The sequence below is a fragment of the Triturus cristatus genome, chromosome 7 (assembly GCF_964204655.1).
Source record: "Triturus cristatus chromosome 7, aTriCri1.1, whole genome shotgun sequence".
Taxonomy (NCBI): domain Eukaryota; kingdom Metazoa; phylum Chordata; class Amphibia; order Caudata; family Salamandridae; genus Triturus; species Triturus cristatus.
This window is the reverse complement of record NC_140590.1, coordinates 1,604,930,053-1,604,953,142: the sequence shown is the minus strand read 5'-3', so window position 1 is coordinate 1,604,953,142 and position 23,090 is coordinate 1,604,930,053. Positions and strand designations below refer to the sequence as shown.

The window sequence follows — 23,090 nt, the reverse complement described above, 5'->3', positions numbered from 1 at the left end:
TGAAGAGGGCCACAAGCCGGTCGGCAAGTGGTCGAACAACGCGGTGAACAGCAAGGAGCGGAAGGGCCCCCACGCAGATCTCGGGGATGCTGGGGAGGCAGACTTCGATGCTGGAGCTGCTCAGGGTTAGGGCTTCTCAAACCCTAGGTGCACTCACTCGAGGGTCCCTCGGTGGGCGTGCTAGATAAGCGTCGTGCAGGTTCTGAAGATAGCCGGTCCCGCAGGTCTCGTCACACCTACGTCTCTCAGCTGGGCTGATGAGGTAGGTAAAAGGTCAGAGATGGCAGGGTACTCGGGTCTCGTCGAGCTGGGCAGTCTTGATCCGTAGGAGAGACTTACAGCAAACCGCAAGCGCTTAGGTGGTGCCTGCTGGTGCAGGGTGGCTACTCCTTAGCCACAAGGGAGAGTCTTCAGAAATAGTCAAGAGTTCCTTTCATGGAAAGTGGTTCGTGATTCGGAGTTATCCGATTATCTGATTATCCAATTTGGGAAGGGGACTCGCTCCTACCTTTATTCTAAGAAAAGGGGCTGGCCCGTGACTAGGTTCTACCTATGGGTGGAGCCAGGAGGGGGGTGGTTACACCCCTATCCTTTGTCCGGCTTCGCGCCAGCTCAGGGGCTGGTGTGCCCCCGAAACTGGTTTGAGCCGGGCTATGCACAGCGAGCACCGGGGTGCCACTTGCAATCACCTTCCTTTCAGCCCTGCCTACCTGGGATACACAAACCCTGTCTGGGACGGTGCTAACACCGCCCTCGACAGGAAACCCTTTGTCCAAGCTCCCCTTGCTGGAAGGTCCCCCCAGCAGCAGGAGGTCAGACTTGTGTCTGGTGGCAGCATCCATTTCGTGATGCTGAGGCTTGAGTCAACTTTAACCGGGGTTCAAGGTTACTTCCATGTCGTGTCCCTCTAAAAGGGGGGAATGCTAACCCCGTCGCCAGGACTGGCGGGGGGTTCGTATTCCCGTTCGTATGACACCTTACTCGACATGTGTAGGTGATGCGATGCCAAAGTTAGCAAATAACCGCAAGGATTATAATGCATTACAAGTAGTTGGCCCGCGTCACCATGGAACGGCTATTAGGACTTGGTTCCGCAAGCCGTCGACGGGCTCAGCTCGCGCCAGAGCACCGTCCCACATGATCCCCTGCACTCTGCCTTCAGGATTGATAAGGCCTGCTATAGGAGTGACTGATAGGAATCCATGTGTCCATTTTAGGGTTTAGGTGTAGGAATACTACACCTACAGCAACGGGTGATTACACCACGTGGCCCCAGCTGTCGTGCAGCCAGTTGTGTCAGATTTGGGCGGCCATTCCAGGGGTGGCATAATACATGCTTCAGCCCCTGGTAGGCCCTGGGTACACCGATGCCCTGGATACCTGTGGTATGCTGAGACAGGGACTGACAAGGCGGCCCAGTTCCAATTAGTGGATGCACCTAATGTACATGTGTGTTAATTTCGAGAGAGAACAGCTAGGCTGTGGGTCTGATTGGCAGGCCCACAGCCGGGGAAAGTCGTAAACCAATGAAGCAAAAGCAAAAAATCTGGGTGATCATAGGATTGCAGACCCTACTCTCCTACAGCCACCGCCCGACTTACCAGGGTCGACGGCTCCGTAGTAGCATGTGTTGTTTCCGCCCCCCGGACATTTCAATCGATGCGTCCTTTGCCACTGAGCCCAGACGTCTCTGTCGCGCTGCTGCGTCCAGCACCACTGGCCCTGCTGGAGCTGCGGGTCGCTGGCTGGCTCACTCGAGGTCCCTACTCCAGCGCAGTCAGCAGGCCTCAACTTTCCACTGCTCGTCACACGGTGGCGGATTGTGCCCCTGGGCTCAGGATCGTTGTGATGTGTTCCGCGGATACTCGGGGAGTAGCGACGTTTCAGCTCCGCCGTGCAGCTGCCGGATAAGTGTGCGGTTGATTTAAAAAAAGGGCCCCCTGATCACGGAGCTCTAGAAGGCTGCGGCCATCTTGCTTGGCAGTTAGCCACGCCACCCTCAACATACTTTTGAAGGGTGGTCGCTTCTCACCATTTGTTCTGTTCTGCTTTGAGTAGTTCTAAACACAAGTACCCGTAATGTTATTTGGCAAATAACAAGCACATAGAGATGACCACAGCGGAGATCTTAAAATTGCTCACTGTTACATGCTGAGTGGCACAAGAATGGTATGCTGCGAGATCGTGTCCTGAGTGTAATTATGTTGATAATTTGCATGATATTGTAAATGCAAGAGTGTGGTTATTTGTTAGCATAACGGTGTATATACAGTCACAGTAGTGAAGCAAGTCTGTTTACTAGCTCCGAGAAACTGATGAATAACCTTGAATCTGTTTTCACGCAAAGGAGGTGTGTCACTTTGAAATGTATAAACACTGTTGATTTAATATGCACTCGTACTCGTGAACAAGGTTTCCTCCGAAATGCGTCGAGTGACATGGCTTGAAAAAAGAAAATAAACAAGCTGTTAAAGGATTTCTGTGGCCCTGGCATTGTTTTGTTTTGTATGGTGAAAACGATCGTTGAGGAGATTTGGGGTTATATATGTATATATATATATATATATATATATATATATATATATATATATTGCAAAGAAATTCTCCCCACAGTTCCACTCGGAAAGAAGACGAGCCGCACCGGTCTTGCTGGAAATCATAGATTTATTTACACGAGGGGGCAGAGGACGCGTTTCGGCTGTCAAGCAGCCTTGGTCACATATATATATAATATATATATATATATATATTTTTTTAAGTACTCTGGTGTCCCCGAGCATGGGAGGGAATAGTCAGTGCATATGACTATGATGAGGACAACCTGGAGGAGAAGATAGGCATTATTAGTAAATCTATGACTGAGGCAGACAGGTCTTTAATTCTGAAGCCCAATAAAGGTGTAAAAAATCATAACTCCAAATCCGTTATAAGTCCTGTTTAATGATGATGTCAAGGTTTACCAAAATATTATCAAATTGGCTTAATTGGTTCCTTTTCCAAATGATCAACTCGGACTGTTATTATCTTAAAGACAATATCAAGATAAGAGGATAATTTACCCACCATAAAGAATAGGTCAGAAGGGAAACTAATCCAGCTATTTTATCGTCCTTGGATGGTAACAAAGTTTCCAATGGGCCCGTTGGCCTATTCTTTGCAATCCTTTATAAAATACGGAGACAGGCTTGGTTTGTGAAATTAAATGTTTGCCAATTCTAAACAGGATGCAGTATGGAAAAGTTACTAGAATATCGTAGCCAAAATATTGAGGACCAAAAAATCGAGGAGATAGGAATATATAGATAAGTATAGATTTACTATTATTCAACCCAAATATATGTAGTTTCAAGATATGTATTGTGAGAAGCTGGCTTGGTATATGGTGTACACTTATGCAAGTGGGCACATTGCACCAATCCAGACTACCCTTATGATGATTTTAGTGGTCTTAGACAACCTTAGCATGTTCACTAAGTGGTAGCTGGCTTAGTCCAGAATGGTCCTTAACCAGGATTCTGGGGCATGTACATACTTTGTTGGCTCTTAAGAACTCTCAGACGCATCCTTCTCAATCTACCAGGTACTACAACTGCCCTCGAGAAATCCTGGAGTCTAAAATGGTTTCAACTCAAACTCTTGTGTTTCATTTACAACACAGAATGCCGTGATGCAGACCCTTGCTAAGTTGCAGGCTTAATACTAGAGATATGGACCATAGTATCTCTACCCCTGTGTGAGGAAAGCTGAAAATTCAGTTCTGTTGAGCCTACTAACTGGATGACCTTAAAAGGGCCTAATTAGGATGATAATGTAAATATGAGATGTGAAAAAAGAATGGTAGCCGGTGATATGTGTTCAGAAGAAAGCTACCCTTAATGTCTTGTGCAATACTGAGAGGCACGGGACCTATGTTTGTCTGAATATTTCTGGTAGTTGCCTGCAGCTTCTGGAAAATTTGCTGTTTGACTCTATATATATATATGGAGCTGAAAACAGCAGATTTTGAGGTAACCTGAACAGCAGAGTAGATGAAGGAACCATCTTTGAATGTACAAAATAGAAGCAGAATGGAGTATAGCCAAAAGCATACTGTAATGAATTATTGTAGGCAAACTCAGCAAACAGCACCTATTCTTGCTTCTGTGACAATACAAATAACATAATGTGGGTTCAAGAGACTGATTCAACCTCTCAGCTTGTCCATTCATCTGTTGGTGATAACTTGGAGACAGATGAGTATATGTGTACGCACCTTTCAGGGGTTATTTCCAGAATTTCAAATAATCTAGAACCTCCTATCAGTCAACTTGTAGACCATGTTAGCAGAAGATGTATTTGAAGACTACTGACCTATCAAGCTCACTGCCATCTTCCTGTTCTCCATAATCCTCTACGTCTTTGTGTTGTTGTTCCTGACCCATCATATTCCTCACATTCCCACCCTTTTCCAAAGTTTGCACTAAATGTTACCTCCCTTCAGTTGATAACTGGTGCTAAATTGTAATCCATAACCAGAGAAAACCATTCATGTTCAGTCCTGAATGGGTATAGAAATTGTTTGCACCCTTTTTAATTCTAGTTCTAATTCTAGAAGAGTCAAACTTTCAAGTGAGTGAGTAGCACTGTCCTCTAAAGCCTCATCAGATGAGTGGTAATTTCTCTCTTTTCTAAACCCTGTAAAAAGTAATTCTCTAATGTTCTTTTTCTTGTAGTGTTTATCTCAATTCCAGCTGGACACAAACGTTTCTTACTTTTATTTTCCTGTGGGTAGAGAAAGAAGTGACATACCCATTCTGTCTTTTGTGTGTGGTATCAAGTATTACCACTGCAGGTTTTTAACCAAAATTGAAATGGCAGTCTTAAGAGGTGGGCTTTTGCTAGGATCTAACTGACAACGTGAAAAATGAGATTCTGTTGCTGTCAGTAGACTGAAAAACCTCTGTTTTCCTACTTATTTCACTTTAGACTTGAAAATATTTCATACTAGCTTTTGGTGCTGCGGGTGATCCCCAAGCTGTATTTGCATTGGGTAAATAATTTCAATGGGGACAAAAAGGCTCCCCAAATACGTCTGTTACCAATTGTCAGTATATTTACATAGAACAGTTTACATAAGGGATACATGAGTCTATTCACATTATCTCAAAAAACAACTTACTTTAGTCTCCATGGCTTCCTCAAGGATCCATGAGGTTGTCATTATGATGTTGCTTAAGGATCAGGAGCATATAAGTACCTGTTGTTGCTATCTATTTTATTTTATATTTATGATGAAGAGTTTAATAGGTTTCAAGGTTAATGTGCAGTCTACATGAAATCGATGTAAAGCGCCCTGTACTTTTCAATGAAGTCAACATTTAAAGTTTGATATACTTTGTTTCTACTTCATTAGTCTAATAGCCTGTGTTACTTATTGAAATGACACTTGTTGGGGGGTGAAGGCATGAATAACATTTGTCTTTTTTCAATACAGATTATCGATGATGTGCATAATGACGGTATGTAAAAAATCCAATACTCAATTAAGTAATCTTTTAAATATAAAAAAGTCATAACATTTAGTTTGTAATTATTCTTTCTCAGGTAAAATTGAAATGCTTGAAACATTTATCTTGAGAACATGTTCTTTGATTGCTGATACAAGAATTAATGTTTTCATTCAACAAGAGGTAATGTATTTGGCATGTTTCCCTGATGTATTATCTAATGTCAAACTCCGACACCTTATTGAACATCCTTCTGTTGTCTTATGAAAAAGCTGTTTTGAAAATATTTATATTTATCCATATTAGGGCACTTCTAAGATTCATGTGTTTGTTTGAAGATCTCGTCAGTCACTGCAGTTCTTCTATCAAAGGCTTCATATTTCTTTTTAAAGAATTTTTTTAGCACGCAAGGATCATACTGATAGCTTTCACTGTTCATCAATATAAAATCATTAAAAGAAGACAAATCACACAAAATACGGCATAATGAGCAAGATCCAATTCCCATGCTCCATTGAAGTAATGAAATGATTTAAAACTGAATTAGTAATACATTTCTAAAGAACTTATCTGTGGAAAAGCTATGTAATAGCATCTGGTGTAAGAGACCTTTTCAAGAGGCCGAGATACCACCAGTTAATAAGTTTAAGGCAGAGAGTACATATATATATATATATATATATATATATATATATATATATATATATATATATATATCTGATTTGCAAATAAACAAAGTAGAAGTATGGAGATTTTAGAATGACAAAATAAGACAGTCTACATGTCCTGTTGGATGGGGAAATACCTTGTGAACAAACGCAGGCAAAGAGGTGTTTAATCTACAGTAATTAATCCCAAGACAAAGTGAAATTCTTACGCAATGTCAGTCAGGTATTGCAAAAAATAAACTTTCATGTTAAAAAAATTCACCATGGTTATTAGTCACTGAAACTGTGATGGGAGGTTGAGAAAACAGATATTTGATTAATTTCTAGGTTTATTACTGAGATATGTTGCTGTCTGCACAGACCTCATGTCATCACAATATACATTATAACTAGGGCTCCTGGTTTTATGGTATTTATTTTTTTAACATTTCCATCTGAATTAATTCATATTTATTTTTTGGCCATCTTATTGGTATTTATCCATGTTTATTTTGTGTTTTGAGAAAAAAACGAGCTTTAAAATGGTATACTTCCACAAATTTATTTATCTCTTGGACGTGCACTCATACATGGATGCCTTCAAGTTTTAGCAAATTAAGCAGCCACGTATTACGAAAGACTACACTCAAAGGTACATATTAGCGTTCTACTACAAATATATGTTAACATATGCCTGTATTTAAGGAAATATCATTCATTATTTCAACTCTCCATGCTGTCTATCTAATCAGCGTTTTCCTGGAATTCATGAAATACAGCATGGAGAGTCTCTCACCAGAAGAATAATTTTCAGAATTTTTCCACTTTGAAAAATAAACACAGACAGGAAACATATTGTTTTCTCTCTGTATTTATCTGTAAAAATCAGTAAAAACGGAAAACTGGAAGCCTTAATTATAACATATGCAGAGCCCTCCTCAATCCTAGGTTTTTGTAGGTAAGCCCTCTTGAAGCAATAGCTTGCTGGGTATGTATATCATGTTTTGCAATAATTCCAGGGCATTTTATGAATGTTTAAATGTTTTATGTTGATCTTCCATTGATGATTAGGTTAAAAGTGCGCCCTATGAGCAACACTTTTTCTAAGTTGGCTGTAATGTCTATCATGATGCAGTGGCTGTCTTACAAGACAAGTTTCCCATTGTTTGTCCTGCTGCCACTCTGCCACCACCAACTTTTCATCCTATAATCACTCCCTACCCATACACATCTTTCACTCTGCATTGGTGTGCCACGCAGCCTGTACAGGTTTCACTGCCTCCCGGGCTCAAGTTACCCAGACCACAGTGCTGCTGTCCAACGCCACGTAGCAGAACCCTCACTGCTGTAACAGTCACCCCGCCTAAAACCTGCGAGTGGCAAAGCCATATGCTGGTTCACACTTCTCAACCAGGGCATCTTCATCATTAGTCATAAGGGCTGAATTGTCCTGCCCATGTGTGGGACTCTGGAGACCCTGGAGAATACATATAAAAATTGTATATATGCTTTTATTTAAAAAAAAAAAAAAAAGCTGATTGTTTAACCTCTTCAATGCCTATGACGAGCTGGTCTCGTCATGGGCCGCGGTGGCGCTGTGCCCATGACGAGACCAGCTCGTCATAAACCCCGCCCGCTAATACAACGGCCGGCACAGGGCAGGGAAAGGGGCGGGCACTGAAGGGGTTAAGGCATGTGTGGCTGTGCATACTTCTGCCATCTAGTGTTGGGCCGGGATTCGTGCAAGTTGTTTTTGTTTGAAGAATTCTTCTCAAGTAACGAGATACTGTAACTCGACTTCTTGCTTACAATGCGCATGGACATCAGCTTTATTGTTAGATTGTATTCGTTCCACCATCTGGTTCAGATGTGTGATCCTGTGCTCCAGATCAATGCTGTTGCTGTGTTCTCTGTGGTTCCTCCTTAAGTATTGTATTCAATCACGTTTCCCCTTCTCTCATATCTGGTATCGACACCTACAGTCTCACCTGAAACAGTTCTCCAGTCAACTTCAGCTCCCGGTGAAGCCTTGCCTTTCGGGGCCTCTTTCCCTTCCATTCAGTCCACTGTCACCATGCCTCACCTGTGATGGAACGGACACCCTTTCGATATTGCCCTTGGTGTTGTGCGAAGTACTCCTGGGCCAACCCCGAACAGGTCTGTAATCTTTGCCTCTCACCCGTGCATAACGATGCCTCTTGCGTCACATGCCGATCTTTCCAGTTGAAAAAGACTCTTTGTGACTTCTGGACCCGTCGGATCGAGATGTTGCATAGAAGCAGCAAAGATACCCCAGACCTCTTTGGTACCCAGTGCCTCGAAGGGGAACATCATCCTGAGCTTTCGGCCACCAACAAGGATGCGTTCTCACCCAAAGAAAGTTCTGGTACCCAATCTTTGAGAGTACAGCTCCTATTCCCCTCCCCCTCAACATTACCCTGACCTTAAGCCTCACATGGGAAGTTCAGCCACTCTAGACCCACAGGTGTAGGCTTCTGGATCGCCATTGCCTTGTGGCCGTGGTCGGCACCAACTGTCGACTTCGAGCACTACTCCCAACTTTGGCTTAGTTCTGAAGAAAATCTTGAATTCGACTCCCTCAGCGCCAACCCCGCCATCAGATCTAAAACTATTAGCCCAAACCGGAGTTTCAGCTGTCGAACAGGTCCTACAGAAACTGCAGGACAAACTCACCGCTTGCTAGAGGCAGATAGTCATCAACCTCCAGACTAGCTGAACCCTCACTCATCCTCCGGCACCAGGCACTTGACCTCCAAAGAGGCAGCTCATCTTTGAGGAACATCTGGAGCTCCCTAAAAAACCAAACAATGGTAAAAGCACAACAAGCCACCAGTCCTCTTCCTTAACCAGTGCTGCCACTCCCCTCCTCCACCTCACTCAGACCTCCACCCTCCCCACCCCCTTCTCTGCCTGACCCACTTTACTACACACCACAGAGGTCGCCACATTCTGACGGGTTGAACATGGCAAAGGGGAGGGAGAAGGAGACATAAGACATGTTGTAGGAAGCTGGCTCTTTTATATAGTATACCCAAAAGAGGTATACTGTGCAAAGAGTCTAGGTATCCCTTATAAGTGGACAGGGGCTTTCTCTAGCAATGCCAAGGAGATCTTCTAGGAGGTAATGTAGTCAATCATCCTTAGGCTTATCAGAGGAGAGTGTTAAACATCTGCAATACACACATCATTAAATGATGTACACAAATCAGTAAGGAGGTCCACATAAATTTATAAAAATAATTCTTTTATATAGTTCGAGGCATGTGGGCTGCTGAATTCATATCTGTGCATAGATCGCCGCCTAGTGTTGGGTCCGGATGTTTGCACGTTGTTGTCCTGGAAGAGTCTTCGAAGTATCCTGGGATAGGTGACTCCTCCCCTGGACTACAGTGCGCATGGGCATCCTCTCCATCCTCAGATTGTTTTTTTCCGCCATTGGGTTCGGATGTGCTATCTTGACTCAAGTTAGGAAAATCTTTTTTCAGGCCAAAAGGCCTTTAGTTCGCGTCGGTACTGTTCTCGATCGGTATCGATAGTATCTTTGTTAGTTTACTAACTTCCAGAACAAACTTTCGCATCTTACCCGACCGTCGATTCGACATCAACGATGGAATCTAGGACACCATTCAAGAGGTGTCCGGTATGCAATGCGAAATATCCCCACGTCGACGTCCATCCGGTGTGCAACAAATGCCTTTCACCGGATCACGACGAATCTACATGCATGGCCTGTGCCAGATTTCGATCCAAGAAGACTCTACGGAATCGACGAGCGGCGAGACTCGAGGCGCAGCAAGCGGCACCGGCCCCGGCCGACATCTTCAACGCCGAGACCGAAGATGTTGAAGAAGTGGAGAACCTACCCTCCAGTCCCGTTTCCGAACATGACTCCGGATCGGAAGACGTCGACGAAACACTCTTTCGCAGAGATGAAGACGACACCGAGGTAGGAGACTACAATGAGGCCTTGGGGGCCGAAGAGAGTAGCTCCGGTGACGAGCAAGGCCTACCCGTTCAGACTGAAGAAAGCCCAGTGCAACAGTCTATGGCTCCGGTCGAGGGATCGCCTTCGGGCCTTACCCAAGACCTATCCCGCAGTTCTTCGGCCCCGCCCTCGGGCCCGGCCTCGGACATTCAGCGGCAGCCATTAATGCCCAAAACGGCTGGTTTCCCTTCTCCGAAACCGAAAGCTGTATTGGTTCAATTGAAACCGAAACCGAAAGTGGCGCTGGTCGGATCGAGGCCCTCCACACCTTCGACGCCAGCAAAACACATCGGCACCGAGCGCACCAAACGAGACTTCGGTGCCGAACTCGAAGCGGCCGACGTCGGAGTCGACATAAGGAAGAAGGCCTTCGGTACCACCAAACCTGCTCGGCTCCCGGCACCGACGCAATCGACTCCGACCCCAAAGGTCAAACAGCCTGCTGCGTCTCACACCGCTTCCACGGCAACACCAAAGCCACACTCATCGAAGAAGTCGACGGCCATTCCCGCCCCTCGACTCGATGACCCACCGGCGCCTAAAAAATCCACGACCGCCTCGACAGAATCGGTCGGTGCAAAAGAATCGAGGGCGCTCCAGACGCGACCCATTGCTGCGCAAAGCACCAAAAAGAAAATGGTCCTCCAGGACACGTCGGGTTCCGAACCAATTAAAGCTCCAGCAGCCTCTTCGGCACCAGCCAACATTACTTTTGGCCTGCCACCATCCACGGCCCCGAAACTGTTCCAAATCAGGACACGGGTGACCCATACCACGATCACGCCTGCCGAACGCTCTGCGGAGATGTCTCCATCGCATCTAATCGACGCCGACACCGGCAGGATGATTATCCACAAAAGGAAAATAAGTTCGGAGCCGGCTTTGGACTCCTTCAGGATTCCACTTAAAAGAAAGCTGCCTGTGGCTTCAGAACCAGTTCTTTACGAACCTTTCCACTCACCCTACCAGGATCCACAATCCTTCTCTCCCACACACTCCGACACGGATGCGTTGGTGGACTACATGGGTGACCAAGTCCCCTACCCCGGAGACATGGACCCTGACGGCCAACAGGACCCTGATCAAACTTGGGATGACCCTGTGGACCCAGGTGCACCTATGGATGCACAAGACCCGCAACTCTATGGAGCAAAAACATCTCCCACAGAGGACACTGCAGCGTTCAACGCTCTAATTGAACGTGCTGCGGCCAATCATGGGGTGCAACTTCACTCGGACACGGTCGAGGACGACTTTCTTATGGATACTTTCGCATCCTCAGAAAGGAATATAAAAACTCTACCCATGTTGAAGGGTGTCCTCAAACCAGCAAAGGACATCTTCAAGGAACCCACCAGGGCAAGAGTGATAAACCCCAGGATCGACAAGAAATACAGATCAGCGCCTGGGGACCCTACTTACATCAGAGGCCAATTACCTCTGGATTCCATTGTCGTTGCGAATGCTCGCAAGAGGGCACACTCACAAACAACAGGTGACGCTCCTCCCCCGGACAAAGAGTCCAAGGTGTTAGAGACCTCTGGCAAACGGGTTGCCGCCCAGGCAGCCAACATATGGCGCATTGCCAATACTCAAGCACTACTCGCTCGCTACGATAGAGCGCACTACGACACATTAGAGCAACTACTCCAACATCTCCCTGACCAATACAGAGAAGGTGCAGAGATCCTCATCAGGGAGGAACAGCTCCTCACAAACGCATCCATCAAGTGTGCGCTGGATGCCGCAGACACAGCTGCCAGGGCCATAAACACTAGCGTCATGCTGCGACGACATGCCTGGTTACGAATCTCCGGATTCAAACCTGAGGTGCAAAACAACATACTCAACCAGCCTGTCAACCCCGACTATTTATTCGGCCCGGAGGTTGACACCACCCTAGAGAAAATAAAAAAGGACACGGACACTGCAAAGTCCATGGGGGCTCTCCAGACTCAGTCCTTTCGGAGCGGCTCCTTTCGTCGCCCCGGAAATAGAGGAGCAGGTAGAGGACAGGGGTCACAGCAAACATACAACAAGGGCAATACACAAACCACCTACGATAAAAACACCCGGGGTGGATATCGTGGCTCCAGTACAAAGGGCAGAGGACGCGGCTACGGCAACACCAGGTCCTCCCCCAAGAACAAGCAGTGACGCCCTCTCCCTTCCTCCCGACCACATAACACCTGTCGGGGGAAGGCTACAAAGGTTCCTGTCCACGTGGAACTCCATCACCACGGACAGGTGGGTCAAAGATATTGTCAAATACGGTTACTGTCTAGAACTAACCTCCACTCCACCCACAATACCTCCAAAAAACCGTCCTATGTCCTCAGAGCACTTAACGCTCTTACAGCAGGAGGTGCAAAGTATGCTTCTAAAAGGCGCAATAGAGGTCGTACCCGTCCACGAGCAAGGTACGGGGGTGTACTCCCTGTACTTTTTAATACCGAAAAAGGACGGGTCACTCAGACCTATATTAGACCTGAGACCCCTAAACAGATACATTCTTTCCCAGCATTTTCACATGCTCACTCTACAGCAAGACCTCCCGCTGCTCAAGCAGGGAGACTTTCTAGCCACACTGGACCTCAAGGATGCGTATTTCCACATACCCATTCACCCCTCACACAAAAAATACCTCAGGTTCACTGTTCAAGGGCAGCACTACCAATTCAAAGTCCTTCCCTTCGGCGTGACAACGGCACCAAGGGTGTTTACAAAGTGCCTAGCTACTGTGGCGGCACATCTACGGAGGCAGCACATACACGTCTACCCTTACCTGGACGACTGGCTCGTTCAAGCGAAGTCAGCCCAGCAATGTGCCAGCCACATGTCCCGCACCATTCACCTCCTTCACAGTCTGGGGTTCTCACTAAATTACCCAAAATCCCATCTACAGCCCGCACACGTACAACAGTACCTAGGTGCGACTATAGACACTCTGGCGGCCACAGCTCAGCCAAATTTGGTGAGAATCAACAGCATGCAAATGCTGATTTCCAAGTTCAAACCACAACACTCCCTTCCCGCGCTAGTGTTCATGCAGTTGATAGGCATGATGGCCTCCTGCATCTTCATAGTCCCCCACGCGAGACTACATATGCGCCCGCTTCAGGAGTGCTTAGCACGTCAGTGGAATCAGGCTCAAGGGCAGTTGAAAGACCTAGTGTTGGTGAGCGGTCGGGCATACAACTCTCTGCATTGGTGGAATCCACAAAACCTTTGCAAGGGCCGACCGTTCCAAGAGCCTGTCCCACAGATAATACTGACGGCGGACGCGTCTCTCCAGGGATGGGGAGCTCATGTACTCCATTACACAGTGCAGGGACTATGGACACAACAACAAAAGAAGATGCACATCAACCTTCTAGAGCTGATGGCAATCTTCCTCGCTATGAAAGCATTCAAAGTACACTTGTGCAACAAAGTCGTGTTGATCCGGACGGACAACATGACTGCCATGTACTACATACAGAAGCAGGGAGGAACACACTCTCCACAGTTGTCTCATCTGGCTCAGAGCATGTGGAAGTGGGCCATTCAAAGGAACATGTTCCTCATGGCAGAACACCTCCCCGGCAAGGACAACCAGATGGCGGATCTGCTCAGCAGACACAGCCACCAGATGCACGAGTGGGAGTTACACCCATCAGTACTCCAACCGTACTTCCAGCAGTGGGGTCATCCAGAGATAGACCTATTCGCGACAAGCGAAAACGCAAAATGCCAAAGCTTTGCCGCCAGGTTCCCACATCCGCAGTCGCAGGGCAATGCGATATGGATGAACTGGTCCGGCAGATTTGCGTACGCTTTTCCCCCAGCACCACTGATACCGCTGGTGGCACGCAAACTGCGTCAACACTCACTGACGCTCGTCCTGGTTGCTCCAACGTGGGCACGCCAGCCGTGGTACACCACCTTTCTCGAACTTTCCGTGGTGCCGCATCAAAGGCTGCGGGTCAAACCCGAGCATTTGACGCAGAACCATGGAGAGATTCAGCACCCAGATCCGCAACAGCTGAACCTGGCAATCTGGCTCCTGAAGTCCTAGAGTTTGGCTACCTAAACCTGCCACCTGACTGTATGGACATCATTAAGGAGGCCAGGAGACCCACTACCAGAGCTTGCTATGCAGCAAAATGGAATAGGTTCGTCATTTATTGCAATAATAATGACATTAACCCGCTAGACGCATCCATCCAAAACATTATTTGTTACCTATTACACCTATACCGATACAATCTGGCGTACACCTCTATACGTGTCCATTTGACCGCAATATCAGCCTATCTGCAGACCAGGCAGCACCTCTCTCTATTCAGAGTGCCTACCATCAAAGCATTCTTGGAAGGACTCAAACGAGTCATTCCACCAAGCCACCCACCGGCTCCGATGTGGAACCTCAACTTGGTCCTCACACGCCTGATGGGTCCACCCTTTGAACCTCTACACTCATGCGAGATTCAATTCCTTACCTGGAAAGTAGCTTTCCTAGTAGCGATCACTTCTTTGAGAAGAGTTAGTGAACTCCAGGCACTAACCGTTCAAGAGCCATTTATACAGGTTCACGCCAACAGGGTCGTACTACGTACCAACCCCAAATTCATGCCAAAGGTGGTATCGCAGTTCCACATGAATCAAACCATTGAACTGCCCGTTTTCTTCCAAAACCCACAAACTGTCGCAGAAAGGGCACTCCATACACTGGATGTCAAAAGGGCCCTCATGTATTATATCGACAGGACCAAACCCTTTAGGAAAACACAACAACTTTTCGTTGCCTTTGCCCCACACCACAAAGGTAACACTATCTCCAAAGCAGGAATAGCCAGATGGATCGTTAAATGTATTCAAATTTGCTATCAAAAGGCTAAACGCACTTTAACGATTCCCCCACGAGCCCACTCAACACGTAAGTTAGGGGCCTCAATGGCTTTCCTAGGAAACATTCCTTTGCATGACATATGTAGAGCAGCCACCTGGTCCACTACACATACATTTACCAAACACTATTGTGTAGATGTGCAATCAAAACAGCAGGCAGCTGTAGGACAGGCTGTTCTCAAAACTCTTTTTCAGACCGCTGCAGCTGGCACTGGTAGCCGCCGCTAATAAGAGGGCACTGCTATATATTCTATGCACAGATATGAATTCAGCAGCCCACATGCCTCGAACTGAATATGCTACTTACCAGTATGCATCTGTTCTTGGCATGTAGGGCTGCTGACATTCATATCGCCCTCCCTCCTCCCCGGCGCCTGTAGCAGCTGCAGCTCTCAGAATTACTGTAAGCATGGTCATCACTTTCTATATCTACTCCATCACTGCCACAATGGCGAAAAACAATCTGAGGATGGAGAGGATGCCCATGCGCACTGTAGTCCAGGGGAGGAGTCACCTATCCCAGGATACTTCGAAGACTCTTCCAGGACAACAACGTGCAAACATCCGGACCCAACACTAGGCGGCGATCTATGCACAGATATGAATGTCAGCAGCCCTACATGCCAAGAACAGATGCATACTGGTAAGTAGCATATTCAATTTTTGGCACCAACATCAGCAAAATCAGGTAAGTACATTTCAAGTTCTGAATTTTTGCTGTTTTAAAAAATTAACACAATGCAGTTTCTGAAGCGGTAATGTTATCCCATGTGGTAAAGACATACACTGCATACAGGTACTTCACAGCAACCTTCGGGACCAATCTCCTGGACTTAAGGTAAGTATGGGGCAAGGTCCAAGGCAACACCAACAGGTCACCTCGTACGTCACTAGAACGGCCCTGGTGCAGAGGTGCTTTTCAGCGTCTGGTGCCCAATGTTATCCTATAGAGGAAAAACATGTACTGCATTCGGGCACTTCACATCGACTTCCGGTACCAGTCTCCTGTATGTAAGGTGAGTACAGGGCAATGTCCAAGGCCACACCAACAGGTCACCTCGGGAGGCTCTGGGGCATCTGGCTGCAGAGGTGTGTTACAGCATCAGATGTCCCATTCATTCATTTTAATGGGGAACGGTCAAGTTACAAAGAGGCTGCAAGCTGGGACTGGGAGACCAGTCAGGATGAACAAACTAGGGGGCTCAGGTCTCATGATGCTTTGGGACCTTGGGTCACCTTTGGTCCTCTTCTCAGGCTAGGGCGGCTGGGTGCAGAGGTGTTCTGAGAAGTCAGCTTTTTGTTACCTGAGACACGTAGTAGAGGGGAACCTGCACAAAGAGGCTGCAAATAGCATCAGTGAATCCACTGTGGGCAAGCTGAAAGGAGGTGCAAACACCCTCTAAAGGAACAGGCTTTGTTCCTGACCACCTGAGAGCATTGCCTCTCACCCCTGGGGGGGTCAGAAACTCATCTGTGGTGGCAGGCTGGTCAGCATCAGTCAGCCTGCGGGAGACAGCATTTTTTTTTTTTTAAATGTTTTTATTGACTGCAAAAACAAGGCATAATCATGAACATATCCGCGTGCCACCAACCTGGGGCCCGCCTTCTTTTAGCATATCACAACCAACTGTACCGGCTATCCCACATCCCGGAGGTCGGGCATCGCCGTGAATGACTGAATTAATATCCCCTGCTTCTCGAGTGACCCTCCATCGCGACGCTCTTGTACAGGGCAGGCCCCATGCCGGTGGCCGGGTCTAGAGTGCTCCTCCCCCCAGAGCGTAGGGCACAGGCTCGCATTTTTTGGCCATAAACTCCCAGCCCCCTTCCTCCCCCCAAGATTCCCCCCAACTCCCCTAGCCCACCCATCCCAACTAAACAATTGAGGTCCTAAGTCAGTCGCAGCCCCATTCGTCTCCCGCACTCAGCCGCCCCTCATTCACCTCATGCGTCCCCCATACCCTCACCGCTCCCGGAAGCTTCCTCTACTGTAGTCTCCGTATCAGGACCCCCCTCCGGGCTCCCCGCGCCAGTCTCCCGACCGCTCAGGTACTCCACGTACAATTCCCAGAAGTTTTTAGGCCGACTACGCGGTGGCAGCAACTCACTGAACCTCTCTGCTTGGGTGCAGCAGTATAGCACATCTCGCTTCCACTGCTCCACCGTGGGCACGGGGCCACGCATCCAGCTCATCGCAACTCGTCGCTTCGCAACAAGCATCCCCATATCCACCAGGCGTCGGGCCGCCTTCGGCACCACTCTGGAATGCCCCAATAACGCTACTGCCGGGTCCAGAGCCAGCGCCACCCCCGTCATCCCCACTATCTGTTGGAATACCGCTTCCCAGTAGCTGTATATGCCCGGGCAGTGCCACGCTAGGTGTAGGAAGTCCGCAGCCGGGTGTGTGCACCGTTCACATACAGGGTCGTCACGCAGTCCATATCTATGCAAGCGCTCTGGTGTGTAGTAGTACCTGTTGAGGAACTTGAAATGGACGAGCCGATGTCTGCCATGCAGAGAGATGCGTTTGATCCCTGTGCAGCAGTACGCCCACATAGCATCGTCAATTGTGATCCCTAAGTCCTTTTGCCAGTCCAGCCTGCTTTTTGCAAACTCGTGCACCCTATGAGATTGCGCCATTCGGTACAGCTTAGAGATCAGCCCGCGGGGGTTATCATTCTTAATTATGTATGTCAGTTCCGGGAGACAGCATTTACAGCGCTGGTAATACCATGTGGGTTTATAACAACGCAGACGTTACATCGTCCACGTTGTTAACACTTATGGCATTACATCGCAAGTCGTTTCAACGACTTGAGCTAGGTGGCGTTCAACACCAGGGAATGAGTTGGATTTTATATCCAACACCTTCCCTGCTTTTGCGCTAACTGGAGTAGGAATAGTAATTTATACTATTCCTAAGTCCAGCTCGCCATCTATCTCAAGTCGTTGAAACGACTTGCGATGTAATGCCATGCGTGGTAACAACGCGGATGATGTAACCACCGCGTTGTAACCTACCGCATGGTAACACCACGCGTTGTAACATGGCATATTTGTCAGCCTGCACACTAGTAGTTGGTAGGTTTGCATAAGGAGCCTGTCAAAGAGGATTTGTCTTCCCCTCATGGCAACACGTCACCTCAGACCAGTGGGTATTGGACATAATTCAGCACGGATACTCTTTGGAGCTCATTTCCACACCACCCAACATTCCACCCCACAGACACATCCTCTCCCAGGAACATCAATGCCTGCTTCAGGAAGAGTTACAAGCGCTCCTACTCAAACGGGCTATCAAGCCTGTTCAGCAACACCAGCGGGGCTCAAAGGTCTATTCCTTCTACTTCCTCATTCCCAAGAAGGACGGATCCCTCGGCCCATTCTGTACCTCAAGCCCCTGGATGAGAACATCCTGTCAGAACACTTCCACTTGGTCATTCTTCAGTATGTCATTCCAATGCTACAACAAAGTGACTTCATGGCTGCACTCAACCTCAAAGACGCCTAATTTCAAATCCTGATCCATCCTGCACATCTGCGCTCCCTCCGAATTGTTGTAAGTGTTCAACACTACCAATTCAAAGTTCTGCCCTTCGGGGTCACTGCTGCACCTTAAGTTTTTACAAAATGCCTCACAGTGGTAGCCGTACTCTTGCGAAGACAGGGTATTGATGTATTCCCATACCTGGACGATTGGCTGATAAAGAGCACAATGCAACAGTACCGTGCACACACTCCAGTCCCAATAGACCTGCTACACAAACTGGGCTATGCCATCAACGCTGTGAAGTCCCATATCTAACCCCTTTAAATCCAACCCAACTGGGAGTCATCCTCAATGCCGAGGTAGGCAAAGCCTATCCCAGTTCATCAAGAGTCCAGTACTTCCATGTGTTTCTGCCTCTTTTTCTGCCAAATCAACATGTCACAGTATTGAAAGTCATGCACCTCCTGGATCGCCACAGTACCCCACTCGAGATTACACATGGGCCCCTTGCAGGAATACTTATTGCTTCAGTAGTCTCAGGTGGAGGGTCATTGGAAAGATCTAATGTTGATCAGTCACTGCACTCATCGCTCTCAACAGTGGGGGAACACCATCAATTTGTTGCAGGGGCGCCCTTTTCTCGACCCGGTTCCGCAGATTACCATTACAATGGATGCCTCCTTCACTGGGTGGGGGCACATCTACAAAACCTGACAGTTTAAGATTAAGATCAGTGAGATCCCAGTCACAGGTGTCCCAACATCAACTATCTGGAGCTCTTAGCTGTCCATCTAGCCCTCAAGGCCTTTATTCCCCAGATAGTGGGCAAGGTAGCCTTCGTCCGGACAGACAGCATGACCGCCATGTACTATGTACGGAAGCAGGGAGACACTCGCTCTTTCTAGCTTTCTCAGCTAGCTCAGTCCATCTGGCACTCTTGTCTCCACAACAGGATCAATACCTCCTGAGAGTGGACAATGGCTTTGCCGACCTTCTCAGCAGGATGCGGCAACAAGTAGACGAGTGTGAACTCCATTCGGGAATCCTCCTCCTGTACTTCCAGCACTGGGTGTCTCTGGTTGTGGATCTCTTCGCTATGGCAGAAAATGCAAAATTCCCAAACTTTGCCTCCTGATTCCTACACCCGCAATTCATAGACCATGCACTATGGATGAACTGGTCAGGAATCTTTGCCTATGCTTTTCCCTCTCTCCTGCTCCTTCCTTTCATGGTTGGAGGCTGCGGCAGACCTCCCTCCCCCTCATCCTGGTGGCTCCTACTTGGGCCTGAAAACTCTGGTTCACCACTCTCGTTGATCTTTTGTTGGTTTCTGCACAAGAGGCTCCCGAACAGGCCGGACCTTCTCATGCAGAACCAAGGAGAAATCAGACGCCCCAACCCAGAAGTCATAATCTTGCCACCTGGCTCCTGATGTCTTGGAGTTTGGGGACCTAAATTTAACTCCTGAATGCATACATATGCTCAAAGAAGCATGTAGGCCCACCCTTCGGCCTTCCATACTGCCAAGTGGAAAAGGTTTGTCTGTTACTGCCTTTCAAACCAGATTGACCCCTTAGCACCTAGCCTTCAGAACATAGTTTATTTACCACACTTCCAAACATGTGGACTAGCCTTCTCCTCCATTCGGCTACACCTTGCTGCTTTGACTGATATCTCCAAAATAGGCAACATGTCTCTTTCTTCAGGATTCCAGTCATTAAAGCTTTTATGGGGGAACTCAAAATAGTGATTCATCCCCAGGTGTCCCAGCCCCAGTTGGAATCTTAACATTGTTCTCACAAGACTTATGGGTCCCCTGTTCGAGACCCTTCAGTCATCTCCCTTACTATTTTTCTCTTGAAAAGTAGCTTTCCTGGTGGCTATCACATCATTAAGATGTGCCATTGATCTCTAAGACTTAACCTTGGATGGTTCATAGGTGTAGGGTTGTCCTTCGCCCCAACCCTACATTTTTCCAATGGTCGTCTCTCTTCTCCACTTTGACCAGTCTATAAAGCTCCCTGTTTTCTTTCCTCGACCTGACTAAGTTGGAAAAAAAGCTCTTCCTCCCTTAGACGTCAAACAAGCTTTAAAGTACTATGTGGATAATACAAAGCCCTTTCGGAAAACTCAATAGCTGTTTGTTGCTTTTTCTGCGGGAAGGCCTTTTTAAATTCTGACATAGCCAATTTGGTGGTTAAATACATCCATACCTGTTACGCAAACTCTAAAAGGGTCTTGCCTGCTCCTCCTAGAGCCCACTCTACTAGAAAGAAAGAGGCCTCTATGGCCTTCCTCAGGAGCATCTCCACAGCAGACATTTGTAAACCAGCTACTTGGTCTACACCACACACTTGCAGACTGTGTAGATGTATCTGAAAGAGCAACGTTAGTGATAGATTCCTTACCTTAGAATAATCCCCAGGCGTCAGACTGGATCCGGAAAGTTTTGCTAGCAGTACCCCTGTGCGTCAGTAGGTGGTGTCGTGCGGCTCCGTGTTCGTCGCTGGTTTCGTAAGCGTCGAGATGACGACACAGAGACTACTTAGGCGCCACCCATGCGCCCTGACGTCCGTTCTTTCTTTTTCCGCGCCAGCAAGCGCAGATCCGGTTAGAGCACGTACCTTAGTCGCTTTTTGACTGCACTTTTGAGACTTTTTGTCTCCCTTTTTCTCCTTGGTGCACGTAGGGATGCCTGGATTTAAGTCTTGTGGGGCCTGCCGTCGCAATATGTCGGTGGCAGACCCCCATGATGTTTGCCTCTACTGCCTGGAGACTGACCACGACTCCCGGGACTGTCGAGCCATGGCCCCGAAGGCCTTGAGGGAGCAGCGCCGGTAGCTGCTGGAGGTCCGGCACTCGTCTCAACGCCGTTCCAGGCCCATGGACCTCTCCCGGGAACGCTTGTGGGGCCGCAGTCGTTGCTTCTCGGGCTCCAAGTCTTCGCCCTCGGATTCCGGTAAATGACAACATAAAAAGAAGTCGAAGAAGCGTGTTCGCTCTCCGATGTCCCCCTGCCGGTCCTCGGTTGCGGACGAGGGGGACAGGGGTTCTGCCCCTGCGGCTCCTTTGGAGCCTGGGAGTCCCACGGCCTACCCTCCTTACCCTGGTCCGTCGGCGACTCCCGAACAGGTGCAAAAGTTTCTTGCCACCACGGACCGCCTTTTTAGGCCCGGGCAACCGTGTCCAGACCCTGTTTTGCCGTCGGCGTGCTACAGGATCCTGCGCCGTTGGCTCCGGCGCCACGAGGTCCAGCGCTGCCAGCTTCGGTCCCAGCGCCACCCTCGGCTCCGACTCTGGCGCCGCAGTGGGTGCCGGTTGTTCCGCTCTTGCCCCGGTTCCAGGACCATTTCGTTCCTACCTGGGATCCGCATTGGGAGGCGGCGCCAGCCGGCACCGTTCACGGCGCCGTTTTCAACGCCGTATGTTCCTTCTCCAGCTCTGCAACCGCAGTCTGTTCCCCCTGCAACAGAGGTGGCGGATGACTGTGAGGGCCTGAGGACCCTCTTGCCCGTCAGTGTGATTCCGAGCAGGACTGGGTGGACGACTTGGAGGATGCCAGCGACCTCGATGTCTCTTCGGACCCGGGGTTTGCCTCTTCCCCGCCTACCATGGAGGAGGGCGCCTCCTACACGATGGTGCTCCGTCGGGCAGCTGAGGTCCTCAACCTCGATCTTCCTACGGTGGCCCTCAAGACTAATCTCCTCACTGAGGTGCTCCAGACGGCGTCCACTTCGTCGGAGCCCCTGCTTCCCTTCAACGACGCCCTCACTAACGTCTTGTTGGGCACTTGGTCGAGGCCGGCCAAAGGGGCTCCTGTGGATAGGAATGTCGCCAGGCATCACCGCCCGGCGCCTGGTGACCCCGCGATTCTGACCACTCATCCTACGCCTGAGAGTCTGGTCATCCAAGCCTCGATGTCGCAGAGTGCATTTCCCACGGCTCCGCCGGATAAGGACTCTAAGAATCTGGAACAGTTCTGAAAGCGGTTCTCTTTAGCCAGCTTGGGGCTGCGGTGTGGGATACGGTTGCTCAGGTGTTGCCTCAGTGTCCTGAGGAGGTCCACGCTGTACTGTCCCAAGCAGTTGCTGAGGGTAAGGATGCAGCCAAGATCGCCATTCGGTGGGGTTTGGACACCGCTGACTCACTTGGCAGGGCGATTTCTACGACGGTGGTGCTTCGTCGCCACGCCTGGCTGAGATCCACCGGATTCTCGCCTGATGTTCAGAGCTCGCTCATGGACATGCCCTTTGATGGCACTCGCCTGTTTGGCGATAAGGCCGACAGTGCACTGGAGCGTTTTAAGGACTCGCGGGCCACGTCCAAGTCCTTGGATCTTTCCGCAAAAATCCTGGCCACTCCTGGGTTCCGTTCCTTTCGTGGCCATGGCAGAGGTGCCCAGGCACGTTCCTTCAGTAAGCCTGTGCAAAACCAGCCTTAGCGGACGCTGCTTCCGCAGGGGTGGGTCTGGGAATCAGCGTGGGGGTCAGTCCACCTCCGCCCACTGCTTCTACCTCCAAACCTTCCTAATCTGAGCTTTGTGGAGCACCCAATGCCGGTGGGTGGCAGGA

General features: G+C 48.6%; 1 protein-coding gene across 1 annotated transcript in view; it reads left to right on the top strand.

Annotated features, from left to right (window-relative positions):
* The window catches only part of SYCP2 (synaptonemal complex protein 2), a 4,998,961-nt gene that overhangs the window by 312,333 nt on the left and 4,663,538 nt on the right, over positions 1-23,090 (top strand). Inside the window, exons 6-7 of the mRNA XM_085615168.1 lie at positions 5,474-5,498; positions 5,584-5,669. Of these exons, the coding sequence (XP_085471294.1) occupies positions 5,474-5,498; positions 5,584-5,669 (111 nt within the window). The remainder of the gene's footprint in view (positions 1-5,473; positions 5,499-5,583; positions 5,670-23,090) is intronic.